We start from the raw sequence: 13,463 nt of genomic DNA on the forward strand, positions 1-13,463 counted from the left end.
CTACTCGTTGGCGTCGGGTCCTTACGAAATACCCTAAATCATGTCTGACTTTCTTTTCAACCTTTCTCTTCTTGCCTTTGGCATAATCATTCTTGGGGCTACCATTTACTACTTTAATGGAGGCGAGAAGCAGCCTCTCCCAGACTTACCATGGCTCAATACCAACGAGGACGAACGCTTCACTATATTGAGATCGCGATATCGGTCACTATTTAATTTCAAACAAACCATTGACGGTGCTTATGGAAAAGTATGCTACTCGAATGGTGGTCTTTCGTATACTGACACTGATTCACCCCAGTACTCCAAGCAAGAGTTATCGTGCATACTACCGAGTCTTGCTGATGCGACCATTCTGCTACCTGCGTCGCACGCTGCTTGGATCGTCAGCCAGCCAGAGACGATACTGAGTGCTACCGAACCCCACGTAGAACAGCTTCAGACACAATACACCTTTGTGCACTCCTGGATTGTTCAGAACCCTGTACATCACGATGTCATCAAAGGCGAGCTTACACGCCAGATAGGATCTCTCACGATGGAGCTCATGGACGAAATCTCAGTCGCATTTGATGAACTGTGGGGAACAAATACGGAGGAATGGAAAGAAATCTGTGTTTTCGACACAGTCATGCAGGTGGTCGCCCGCGCCAGCAACCGCGCTTTCGTTGGCCTTCCATCTTGCCGCAACAAGACCTTACTGGAACATGCCATGGGGTTCGCGTCGGCGGTTCCTCTTGCCGCCGCAATTCTCTCTCAATTACCGGAAGCATGTCGTCCACTCGCTGCTTTACTCATCGCCTATCCAAATCGAAAACACACCAAAGGTTTCGCTCAAATTCTGCGCTCTGAGATCGAACGACGGAAACAACTACTTGATGCACAGAATGGTGAAATCGAAAAGAAGATTGGTGACGCTGAGCCCAACGACTTTCTACAATGGTCACTACTTCGGGCCCGAAAAACCCCTCAAAGTGTCGAATACGAGTCGGATATCATAGCTGAGCGGCTGCTTTCACTCAATTTTGCGGCCATCCACACTTCGACCTTCAGCATTACCAACGTCATTTTTGATTTGTTGGCCGGTGAGTCATCTCGAAATTACCTCGATCAACTAAGACACGAAGCCACTGCAGTATTCAGCAGCAATGGTAACACCTGGACGAAAAAAGGACTGGCAAAAATGTACAAGATGGACTCAGCCTTGCGAGAATCAACACGTCTGGGCTCATTTCTTGGGAAAGGACTGCTACGCAAGGTCATGGCACCACAAGGTATCACCACACCCAATGGAACACATTGTCCCTATGGAAGTATGGTAGCAGTACCTAGCAACGGTGTTCATAACGACCCCGAATATTATCCAGATGCTGCTGTGTTCCGACCATTTCGATTTTCGTCTGAACGACAATCGAATGGGACTGACGATGATTTCAGTTCAGGGGACGAGAGGACAAAATCGGACGACTACATCCGGAAAGCTAATTTGAGCTTCGTGAGCACATCACCATCCTACCACCCCTTTGGCCACGGCCGACATGCCTGTCCCGGTCGCTTCTTCGCCGCAAACGAGCTGAAGCTAATCCTTTCGTTCATGTTAATGAACTACGAGTTTGAGCCACTCAGTCAGAGACCAGCAAGTAAATGGTTAGGCCAGAACCTAGTGCCTCCTACGACAGCAACGATCAAGATTCGAAGAAGGTCTGGAAACCCCACATAGTAGATAACGCATAACGAACAAAGCATGAATGGAGTCAACGATAGAACCATTATAATAACGAGAGAGATAGAGACTCATCGAGACAGACACTAGATTTTAGAATAGAAAGTCTACAACAGAACATAACTTTCAAAACTCGGGGCTGTAGATGGGAGAACACACCTGATTCCGCCAACCATTGCATACACACCAGCTCACTAGTCCCTGCGACTCATGTGCCCGGCTCATGAGTGTCAGCCTCTTGGGCAAGCTGGGCGTCATGCCATGGTTTTGCTGCACTGAACTCGTCCAAGCAGCCAAGTTCAGCACTGCAAGGTCTACTTCGCGGCTGTTCTGCTCCCTTCTGTCGTCAGCAATGATTTCATAACTTGGCGAGGCGACCTCCGTTTCTTGGATCCATCCATGTCTATTCTATGGCCCGTTGTCCATTATCCAGTCATCGTACACGCACGTAGTCAGTGGGAAAAGGCGGAGACAGTGCTAAGACCGGTATGCTTCGAGTGACTAGTACGCTGTCCAAGAACTTTCGGGTCCACGGCCTTGGACGCTTGGCTGTGGTGGATGAGAGTGGAGGTTGGGGGAAGGACGTGGACTCATGATGGAGATGGCGGATCAGTTGGTCTTTTGGTTGAAGTTTCGGCACTGGGTACGTGATGCTCAGAAGACGATTTGGGCTTGTGTTGCTATCTTGAACAGAGCATCTTGCTCTGTCAAGGGGGAGAGCTTCTGGATTGGATGGTGGTTCCTGTCCTGCCAGGAAGAGCATTTCTTGAGTAACTTGTTCGCAAGATAAGTCCGAGGACTGGGCAATATGCTGGTTTAGTGGGAATAACAACACCAACACTGTCTGGATACAGAGTACCACATTTAGGTATCTGGTTGGGGCGTGTGCTGTATCATTGCCAACAAAGGGATTCCGAATTCAGGCTTCACACCGACTCACTGGCTGGTAGAAGAAGGCTCCCAAGACTCGGTTGCCGGGTAGTCGGATGAAGATCTCCGATTTCAGGATTGATAGTGAGATACGGTGTGCAGGACTCTCCCCAGGCAGTTGTCATAAGTTCATAACAGGAATCAATTGGGTCATGCAGACTCACAAAGTATCGTGATCGGCAATATGATATTGCGGAAGAGTCCAAGGGAACAAAAGTGCTCCCTAACCTACTCGTACTGAGAGAGCAACATGCTAAGACGTCACTGGGCATTATCTGAGACTTGGATGGGCCAGCACAGGCGTGGCAGGATGTGTGGCATGATCCTTGGAAGGACAGACGGGTTGCTTAGCACCCTGAGTCCACACTATTTTGAGTCCTGTCGATTCTTCGGACTGCACCTACTCGTAGGGTCCGTGTTAGTGGGTTGTTGAGTACGGCGCTCTTACTTCGTATGCACCGAGTCTTTCTTCCCATGGGCGAGGAGTCTGTACTTCAGCATATATTCCAAAGAATCGAAAAGAGAAGCCCTTTAGCTCTATGGGCACTCACAAGACATGGCTCGAGGGGAGAATTGTCCGCGGCAAGGCTTAGCCGATGTTCGGAGCTCGATATTGTGCGTCCACATTTCGAAATTCGTCACCAGAGTTCTTGGTCCAGTCAAGCGAATTGATGGTCTCCTTGGCATTCAAATGTGTCCTATCCTTCTATTTGGAACCAAGAACTTGTCGCAAGTGGAGGTTCAACTTCGATTGGCATCTGTCACAATGCATTGCTAAGATATGTATTGGATATGCCATAAATTCGTCTCCATGGCATTCGAAATTTAGGGGCTGGCAATATGGCCCAACAACATGGTTAGGCAGGATCGTGTTGCATTGCACCAGGGCAAGGCTCCGCCTGAATGGACACACTTGGTGATTTCTGCCGTGCTTTATGAAGAGTACTCGTCCGGCCCATTCCCGGATAATCTCATTCACCTGTCCAAAATGGTGTTTCCTACCTGCTCCATCGTTCGCTCCCTTGAACCAAGTAATAGAGAGTAGCCTGACACGGTTCCAGTGGCATTGGCGTCCGTTTGCAAGCAACCGAGGTACAGAGTGCCTCGTCATGGTTTGTGTGAATCACAGGTGGGTCTTTAGCAGGATCGAAGCGAATTTTACAATCACAAAGGCACCCAGCCTCGACTCCTCAAGATTAAAGCAACACGTGGCCTGCTTGGCATGTAGGAGAAGCACAGACTTGGACATCATGAACAGCCGGAAGATGGGCACGGAACGGAAGATAATCCACTGTGAGGAAAGGCCAACTTGCCAAGTGGTTAAACGAGTCCACTTAATCCAGAGAGTTGATCCAAAAGCTCGGCTCCCACTTTCAATTCGGGGTGCACTCGGTTCGCCTAGACATTGGCAAGACTTGGCATGCACTGGAAATTGACTCTAGGTGGCTTGAATCATGCTTAACAACCTTGAGGTGGTTAAGCTCTAGCGTCAGGTCTCGCATGCCGTTTCAGCTCGCTAAAACGAGGCGCCACGGTGTGGTCTTGTCAAATCATGTTGATGTGAAGATGAAGGCTGGTGAGTGCAGATCAGTTTTTCATGACAGAAGTCTGTTCGATTTGATGGCAACTGATGCAACATGCCACTGGAAAAGGTGAATCCAGCCCACCGAAAAGCCAGGAATTCGCCAAGGCATGCCAAAAAGATGTGGCACTTTGCCCAGACCACTAAGATGGGACTGGATTGATGCAGAATCATAATACCAAGAACTACCAAGAACTACCAAGAGTCATGGCGCCTTGGCTTGCTTGAGCTAGGGACGCTTTGGGTTTCGAAAGGGCGATTTGTTCCGCACTGGAGGGATTCGGGGGCGATTTGCTTTGTGACACTGGACGGTCTTGGAAGGGTAAACGTAAGAGCTAAGACCGACTGCTGGAAAAGCACAGGTTGTGACCACCCTGTTGCGTGTTTGCCCGTACGAATACGGGTGTCGATTGGCGATGGTGGCAGCCTGGATGCAAACATTATTGCTTGCCGAGACGAAGGGAGGCTTTTGATTCATCTGTGGCAACAAGGGCGGTAAGGGTTGCGGTGCAAAGAATGCCAAGCATCAAGCAAATTGATGACACTCAGTAGTAGGACTTCGTCATATGAATCAGTTAGTGCAGTGGATGCTGGAGCTTAACTTGCTCATCTGGTCTGGTACTTGGTCGATTGCGAACACCTAATGAAAAGTCTGGCAAGTTCCATTCAATATTGTGCAAGGCAACCAGCAGTGGGAGTGGCAGACGAAGGATGGTCTTGGAAGCTTGATCCCAACATCAGAGTTTATTGAGCTCTCGAGCGGGGTGGGATGATCACTTAGAGACTATTTCTCTCCCTTGTCAAGATAAGGTCTGCAATGATGGATCCCTTGGACTTGGAGACACGGGAATTCGTCCTTGATCCTCAATATTTTATGCAACCGCAGGGATTGGGGGACCCTTGACTTGGCGGGTTCCAGTTGATGGCTCGCTTAGTCAAAAATTTCAAGGGCAAGACAGCGCCGAATGCCCAGCGCGACCCAAGCCGCACGGGCCAATCGATGGATGCTGCGGCATAGATTTAAGCATAAGCCCAAGCTTGGTGGTGGAACTTCGGTGCCTGCGGTTAACTTAAGTTTCTTGTCATGGGGGACGAGGCCCAAGCGCAACTGCCATCCGCCATCTGATCCAACGCGCAAGCCTGTCGATTTTGTCTGCTAACTACTCATACCTGATTTCTCTTCCTCCTACATACCTGACCTTCCACTTCACTTCCTCTTTCCACTCGATATCCGCCTCCGAGAGCACCTTTTCTCTCCCTTGGGACTCGTTTTATCACTCCTCCACACTCAGCATCTGGCGCAGCCCACTCGCTCTCTGAGCGTCGATCAGTCTCGACGCTTACTGGCTTTCTTGTCCTCTGTTTGAGTCAAGTCAGCCGATCCTCACCCTCAATCACCGTCCAGCTCTCGTTCCTGGTCCTCTTGCTCACAACTCAGAACTCAAGGCGACCATCAAACATACATCATCCGATTTCGTTGTGAAGGGGAGAGCGCAGACATTCTGGAGAGACAGCAGTAGTCCCTCGCCCAAGACTACAATCAACGCGCGCTACCCTTTTCTTGCGCGGATGCGGCGAGCTGGGGTGCTTCTCAATTAGCATTCGGCCCGCCGTTCCTTGCCCTCAAGGCCCAGTTGTCGCCCATTTTCCTTTCAAATCGACCACCAAGCACAAACAAAGTCCTTAAGTCGCAATGGAGACCTACAACGGCCATGTCCGTACACCAACAGACGCCATTATTCTCTTCGAAGCTTGTCGGTTAGGCATCCTACCCCGAGTGCAGCGTCGCCTTTCCGAGAAAGAGAGACAGTCAATTCGATCAGGTTCTGTTTTTGTCTGGGACGAGCGAGAAGCCGGCATGCGAAGATGGACCGACGGCAAGAGTTGGAGTGCTAGTCGTGTCTCGGGCAGCTTTCTCACCTATCGAGAAATGGAAGGCAAGCGTGGAGGAAATTCCTTCGTTGCACCCGCAAACCGAGTGTCCAAAACTCCTGACAGTGTGCCCGATGATCCCTTGGGGGGAGAAGGCGAGGAAGGACCCGACGGATATCGATATAAGCCGGATGGCCTTATGAAGCAATCCTTCAGTATCACGACTTCCCAGGGTCAACACCTCCACCTGATCAGCTATTACTCACGATCTCATCCCACAACCCAAGTTCTCCGACAACCCAGCACAGATCCCAATCTCGCCTCAATCCAACCAGCAAAGGGCATGTATCCCGAGTCAACCATCAATGATCAATCCACTGTCCCTGCTGTTACCCGATCGCCCATGGTCGGGGCACCAGGCTATGTCATGAGTCCAGGTGGCCCAGGCTATCACAGACCGCCGTCACATCCCCACGCCGCATATCTACCACCTGGCTATATCCCTCACCCAGCTTATATCTATCCTATCAGCCCGATGCACACTCCACCAGGTCATTACGGCTTGCAGCCATATGCCGCGCTGCCTCCAGGCCTCCCCCCACTTGCTTATTCAGCTCCTCCTTATCATACACCGCATCATCTCGTAAATCATTCAATACCACCACCCGGATTTGATCACCGACCATTAGGACATCACGATCCAAGAGCTTCAGTCCCTCCACATCTATCACGAGTCAGCCAGCCTCCTCCAAGTCCTTATGGCGCCAGTCAACCACCTCCACCCCCAAGTCCCGGCAGCCAGTCGTATGCTCTTTCTCAACCCCCACCTCCTGCCGCTTCATATCAGCCAACTCCGCCCTCTCCATCCGGCCCCGCGCCATCCCAAAGCACGGATACGGGTGCCGAGAAATCATCTGGTCCCTTCCAGATCGATCCACGGTTGACAGCTAGCGTCAATGGAACTGACTCACAAGCTGGAGGAGTCATTAGGAGGCCTGAGGAATCACAAAACGAAACCCGCTCGGCCGAATTACCGGCCGTGAGCGCCAGTCAGGCTCCAACCATCACTTCACTGGTTCACAGTATTAACACGAGCTTACCAGTCGAAAAGTCTCAAGGTGACCCCGAGACCGATCGTCAAGGCAGCACAAGTCCTGGAGGCACCAAGAACGGCGCTCCGCCTCAAGACATCCCTAGCGAGAAATTGGGCTTTCGGGAAGATAAACGGGCTCTGAGTAAACTTGATCGGGTGTTTGCTCGAGTCTGATCACTTGGTCAGCTATTCCTTCATCACATTTTCACGGAGTTTCGGGCATGGTAGATAGGTCAAATGCAAGCGACCGTCCCTTTCACTTTTGTCGACCTTGGATCTGGATCATGACTGGAGGTGGTCTGTGAGCACATGGTTCGGTGGATTTTTTTAGGCGTCGGGTTCAGATGGTGCTGGGATTGCAGTGGACAATGAGATCCATGAAGCTGATGAATATGTGTGATTTGAATTTTGTTCGTTCTCGGTGGCTGCACTACTTCTACGGAGCAAGACACTTCTGTGAGTCTGCTCGTGTGGTCGATCCTGCCACAATCCTGGTCATGCATGTCATTGCTGGCATGCCATCACTCGTAGTAGGCCTTCAACCAGGCCAGTGCTGCAGTTCGTCTGCAATACAATTCATATTTGGTGTCTAAACTCTCGGCCGTTCCCCTCAGTGTCTCGTCTACGGTTCTTTCAATCCAGATGCTCTCTCAAGAAAAGTGCTTGACTGTCTGCTACTAACTGGTACCTACCTAATCAATACCAAGGACACCTGGAGCTCTTCCGGATCCGAGAGCTTCGGGCCTTGGCGTCGACCTGGGCTCCTGCATTGCTCTTTCCAACATGTCTCCGAACGCAGTTAATGTCAACATTTATGTTACTTCAAGCTTGCATTGTCATTCTTTGCAATCGACCACCCCTCTCATGCATCGGCCTGTCTCCAGCTAAGTGGATCTCTAGTTCAAGAGGATTTTCTTCTAATTGTGATCTCAAATCAACCACCGGAGATTCTCTCGGCCTATGGACATAACACGGATATCACGACCACAAGTCTTGCTCTATGGCTCATTCACCAACCCATGTACCAGGCCCAGATGGTTAGTCATGTCTCATGCTACGGTCTCATCCTCAGGTGAGTTCCTTTGCAGTATGAACTTGAGCGACTGGAAGCAAGCCCCTCTGTGCGCCGCGGCTGTTAGAGTCGTTCAATCTCTCTTCCATGGTTTCTCGCCTGAGGTCGGTCCTATCCAACATCCTGTTCGGTATATTTTGCGAGATGTCCGTTGAGGCCGAAATTGAGTTATCACAGTCCCAGCTCTAAGGTAAGATATTAGTACAAATATACCTGGTCGAACGCTCGTCTTCGTTGTGCTTGACATCTTTCATTTTTCCAGTTTCAGTCCGAGAAGTCGTGCTCTTTCCAGCCTTTACAAATGATGAACTTATTAGATTCAACTATTCGACTACCCCACATTCCATAGAAGACTCTGGTAAACTAGGACGATATGCCTTCCTCACTTGCGAACGCTTATCTCAATGAACCCCACGACTCTGCTCTTCCGGGGGCGCCCATCGACCCATCGAGCGCCCAAGTTTCGGACACGGAGAAAACGTGTGCCGTCAGCACCCCAGAAGCAAAGAGACAACACTCCCTTGTACATGAACGATTGAGTGAACATAACTTCAATGATACAGACACTGTGGCCGATCCTGACGACGTCTTTTTGACTACCGACCCTGTATCCCCTTTCAACCCAGACAGTGAGAACTTCAATGCCCGGACATGGGCTAAAGCAGTAGCGAAAATCGCAGCCGGAAACGGTCAGGACTTTCGCCGTATAGGCTTATGCTTCCAAAACTTAAGCGTCTTCGGATACGGCACATCCGATGACTTCCAGAAGGATGTTGCGAATGTGTGGCTCGCGTTGCCGAACATGGTGTGCCGCATGTTCTCTGCTAAAGCTAACACAAGTCGTATCGACATCCTGCGCAGCTTCGATGGTATCATTCAGCCAGGGGAGATGTGTGTTGTCCTTGGGCCTCCTGGATCTGGTTGTTCCACTTTTCTGAAAGCCATCGCGGGAGAAACGAACGGCATATATGTCAACCAGACATCCTATTTCAACTATCATGGAATCTTAGCAGAGGAACTTCATTCTTCCCATCGGGGAGATGCTATTTATACTGCGGAAGTTGATGTTCATTTTCCCTCCCTGTCAGTGGGGGAGACATTGACATTCGCATCACGAGCACGATCCCAGAGAGTGCTACCTCATGGCATCACTCGCCGTCAGTATGTGCCTCAGCTATCTACTTCTGCTATAACTTCTTGACTAGACACTGACGAGCTTTCCATAGGTATTGTGATCGCTTTCGGGATGCAATCATGGCCATGTATGGCATAAGTCACACCATAGGCAGCAAGGTCGGAGATGATTTTGTGCGAGGCGTTTCAGGGGGAGAACGTAAGCGCGTGACAATCGCGGAGGCCACCCTGTCGGGCGCTCCATTCCAGTGCTGGGATAAGTAAATACAAACTCCATTCCTCGCGATAAAGTTGACTGGATACTGACCGTGCATGAAAGCTCAACTCGTGGTCTCGATTCAGCAAATGCGATTGAGTTTTGCAAGACCCTGAGACTTCAGTCCGAATTCTTTCGTCAGACTTGTGTTGTTTCCATGTATCAAGCTCCTCAGAGTGCCTATGATCTATTTGACAAGGCTTTGCTCATCTATGAGGGGCGCCAGATTTACTTTGGTCCAGCATCAAGGGCAAAAGAGTACTTTATCAATCTCGGATTCGATTGCGCTCCACGACAAACCACGCCTGACTTTCTTACATCCATGACTTTTCCTGCAGAGCGTAGTGCTCGCACCGGGTGCAGGCCGCCACAGACTCCTGATGAATTTGCAGCAGCATGGAACAGCAGTCCAGAGTACCGGTCTTTGCAGGTCGAAATCGAGGCTTACAAGGAACAACATCCGATTGGTGGTCAAGATGCGAACACCTATCGAGAGCTCAAAAGGTCTCACCAGGCTGAGGGACAGCGCCTAAAGTCCCCTTATACCTTGACCTATATGCAGCAGGTTCAACTTTGTGCCTGGCGGGGTTATCGAAGGCTCAAAGCAGACCCTACATTAACTCTTACCATGTCCATTGGCAATGTCATCATGGCGCTTATTATCTCGTCTTTGTTTTTTGACCTTGACCCAGATACAGATTCATTCTACGATCGATCAGTTGTCATTTTCGTGGCCATCTTGTTCAATGCTTTCTCTTCGATGCTCGAGCTTCTCACCCTGTACGCTCACCGACCTATCATCGAAAAACAATCTCGTTACACTTTTTACCACCCGTCTGCCGAGGCATATGCCTCTGTACTGGTCGACTTGCCAGTCAAGATAGCCAATACCCTTTCCTTCAACTCAGTCTTCTACTTCATGACAAATCTCAACCGCTCTCCTGGCCCATTTTTCTTCTACCTCCTGGTTGTGTTTTGTCTTGTGCTGGCTATGTCCGGCTTCTTCAGATCTGTGTGAGTTCTCTGATCGTCCACACGAGCATGAAGGTACTGACAAGCTATCCGAACAGTGGAGCAATATCGCGAAGCGAGCAGCAAGCCATGATCCCGGCTACATTGTTGATGCTTGCTCTGCTGATTTTTACTGGGTTTATTGTACCTATTGATTATATGCTGGGTTGGTGTCGGTGGATCCGTTATGTAGACCCAGTCGCATGGGGTTACGAGTCTTTGATGGTGAACGAGTTTCATGGCAGAGTGTTCCTGTGCTCAACTTACGTGCCCGACTACGCAAATATCGCCGATACCACAACCGCTTGTGGCGCCTTGGGAGCTGTACCCGGCCAGCTGTACGTGGACGGAGACGACTTCATCAAATCCGCATACAGCTATGAACATGCTCATAAGTGGCGAAATGTTGGCATTATTGTCGCCATTGCGGTTCTTACCCACCTCTTTTACTTTATTGCCAGCGAGTATGTTACAGCTAAGAAATCGAAAGGTGAGGTCCTTGTCTTCCGTCGAGGTGTCCTCATCCCTGCCGCAATGCAGAAAGATGATGTTGAGAAGTCACTCCAGCGTTCAAGACCACCCATGACAACATTCACTCAGCCTGACACGGTACCTATCCGGACCAAGAACGATAAACAGCATCTGGGAAGTATTTTTCATTGGAGGAATGTTTGCTATGACATCAAAATCAAAGGTAAGCCTCGGCGCATCCTGGAATCCGTCGATGGCTGGGTCAAGCCTGGTACTCTGACGGCATTAATGGGCGTATCTGGAGCTGGCAAAACCACTCTTCTGGATTGCCTGGCTGATCGTCGTGTGGGCGTGGGCATCCTCACTGGAAAAATGTTCGTCGACGGTGGTGTTCGCGATGAGAGTTTCCAACGCAATACAGGCTATGCTCAACAACAAGATCTGCATTTACAGACCAGTACGGTTCGAGAGGTAAGTCTCCAATCACCGGATACGATGCCCCTCAAACATAGTGGCAGCCTGGAAAGCGAACTGCCACTTAAGAATGAACCTTCCGCTAAAACTAATGTATAGGCCCTACAATTCTCAGCTCTCCTTCGCCAACCAGCCAGCACGTCGAAGGAAGACAAGCTAGCATACGTGGAGAAGGTCATGGATCTTCTAGATATGTTCAATTTCGCCGATGCTATTGTTGGTGTCCTAGGAGAGGGTCTGAATGTTGAGCAGCGCAAGCGTCTAACAATTGGCGTCGAGCTGGCAGCCAAACCGCCACTCCTACTCTTCGTGGACGAGCCAACTTCAGGTCTCGATTCTCAAACCAGTTGGGCTATCCTCGATCTGCTCCAAAAGCTCTCCGATGCCGGTCAGGCTATCCTATGTACTATCCATCAACCTTCTGCAGTGCTCTTTCAGCGATTTGATCGCCTACTTCTATTGGCCGAAGGAGGCCGCACTGTTTACTTTGGTGAGTTCTCATTCAAGCTCGGCTTGATTCTCGCAAGCATGCCAGGGCTAACGATATTGCTGGACATATAGGTGAAATTGGTGAAAACTCTAACTTACTTACGGGATATTTCGAGAGGAATGGTGCAGCACCTTGCCCACCAGGCGCGAACCCGGCCGAATGGATGCTCGAAGCAATCGGCGCTGCGCCTGGTAGTCATTCTGAAGTTGATTGGTACCAAACATGGCGCGACAGTCCAGAGTATCAGACTGTTCAAGGTGAATTAGCACGACTCGAATCCCCGAAATGTGATCAACCCTCCCCAAAAACTATAACGGATGTTTCTCGATATCAAGAGTTCGCAGCCCCACTTTGGCAGCAGTTCTCGATTGTCACAGTGCGGGCATTTCAAAACTTATACCGAACACCAAGCTACATTTACTCCAAGCTCTTGCTTTGTGCTGGAACTAGCCTGTTCATTGGTCTTGTTTTCCTCGACGCACCGTTGACTAAGCAGGGACTTCAAAACCAGATGTTCGCTGCTTTCGAAATTTGTAGTATATTATCAACGGTGGTGAATCAGCAAATCCCCTATTTCGTTGAGCAGCGCTCCCTTTATGAAGTCCGAGAACGACCTGCCAAGACGTATTCATGGAAGATCTTCATGCTCAGTCAAATCCTCTCCGAGCTTCCCTACACACTCTTCGCATCAATAATCATGTGGGCACTGGTGTACTATCCGGTCGGCTTCTCCAGGAACGCCGAAATCGCTGGACAGGCAGTTGAGCGTGGGGCACTGATGTGGCTTCTATTCTGGCAACTTCTCCTTTTCGCCTCGACCTTTGCACACTTGTGTATCAGTTGGAACTCCAATGCCGAAGCAGGTGGTAACGCCGCAAACTTCCTGTTCATCTTGGTGTTCTTCTTTTGCGGCGTGTTGAGCCCACCAGATGCAATGCCCAGATTCTGGATTTTTCTATACCGGGTGTCGCCTATAGGGTATTGGGTCTCGACCGTCTTGTCGACTGGACTTGCAAATGTCGATGTTCAATGCGCAAGTAATGAATGGACTGCAGTCACTCCGCCTCAAGGCAGCACATGTGGTGATTACATGGCTGACTACATTGCGCAAGTTGGTGGCTATGTCATGGATCCAGGATCGACGAGTACCTGCAGCTACTGTGCAATCAAGGATACGAATGTGTTCTTAGCGAGTATCAGCGCTCACTACGAGGATAGGTGGCGTAATTTCGGCATCTTGTGGGCATTCATCCTGTTCAATATCTTCGGTGCGATCGTTCTCTACTGGATTGCCAGGGTTCCGAAGGGGAAGAAGAAGATATTGTGATCCATGTCACAGTATATGAGCTAGCACG

The 13,463-nt window shown here is 50.0% G+C and overlaps 3 protein-coding genes across 3 annotated transcripts; all 3 read left to right on the forward strand.

The window, feature by feature from the left end:
• Positions 1-40: 40 nt before the first annotated feature.
• On the forward strand, positions 41-1,720 carry LTR84_000392 (uncharacterized protein; the record flags this gene model as incomplete). The annotated part of the gene is made up of 1 exon (XM_064844023.1): positions 41-1,720. The coding sequence occupies one exon, from the start codon at positions 41-43 to the stop codon at positions 1,718-1,720; it is 1,680 nt and encodes a 559-aa protein (XP_064711883.1).
• Positions 1,721-5,928: 4,208 nt separating this feature from the next.
• On the forward strand, positions 5,929-7,374 carry LTR84_000393 (uncharacterized protein; the record flags this gene model as incomplete). The annotated part of the gene is made up of 1 exon (XM_064844024.1): positions 5,929-7,374. The coding sequence occupies one exon, from the start codon at positions 5,929-5,931 to the stop codon at positions 7,372-7,374; it is 1,446 nt and encodes a 481-aa protein (XP_064711884.1).
• Positions 7,375-8,645: 1,271 nt separating this feature from the next.
• On the forward strand, positions 8,646-13,435 carry LTR84_000394 (uncharacterized protein; the record flags this gene model as incomplete). The annotated part of the gene is made up of 6 exons (XM_064844025.1): positions 8,646-9,433; positions 9,499-9,666; positions 9,726-10,676; positions 10,733-11,615; positions 11,718-12,108; positions 12,180-13,435. 6 exons carry the CDS (start codon positions 8,646-8,648, stop codon positions 13,433-13,435), a joined length of 4,437 nt encoding a protein of 1,478 aa, XP_064711885.1.
• Between the last annotated feature and the right edge of the window lie 28 nt (positions 13,436-13,463).

This window comes from Exophiala bonariae, assembly GCF_035927105.1.
Source record: "Exophiala bonariae strain CCFEE 5792 chromosome Unknown scaffold_1, whole genome shotgun sequence".
Taxonomy (NCBI): Eukaryota; Fungi; Ascomycota; class Eurotiomycetes; order Chaetothyriales; family Herpotrichiellaceae; genus Exophiala; species Exophiala bonariae.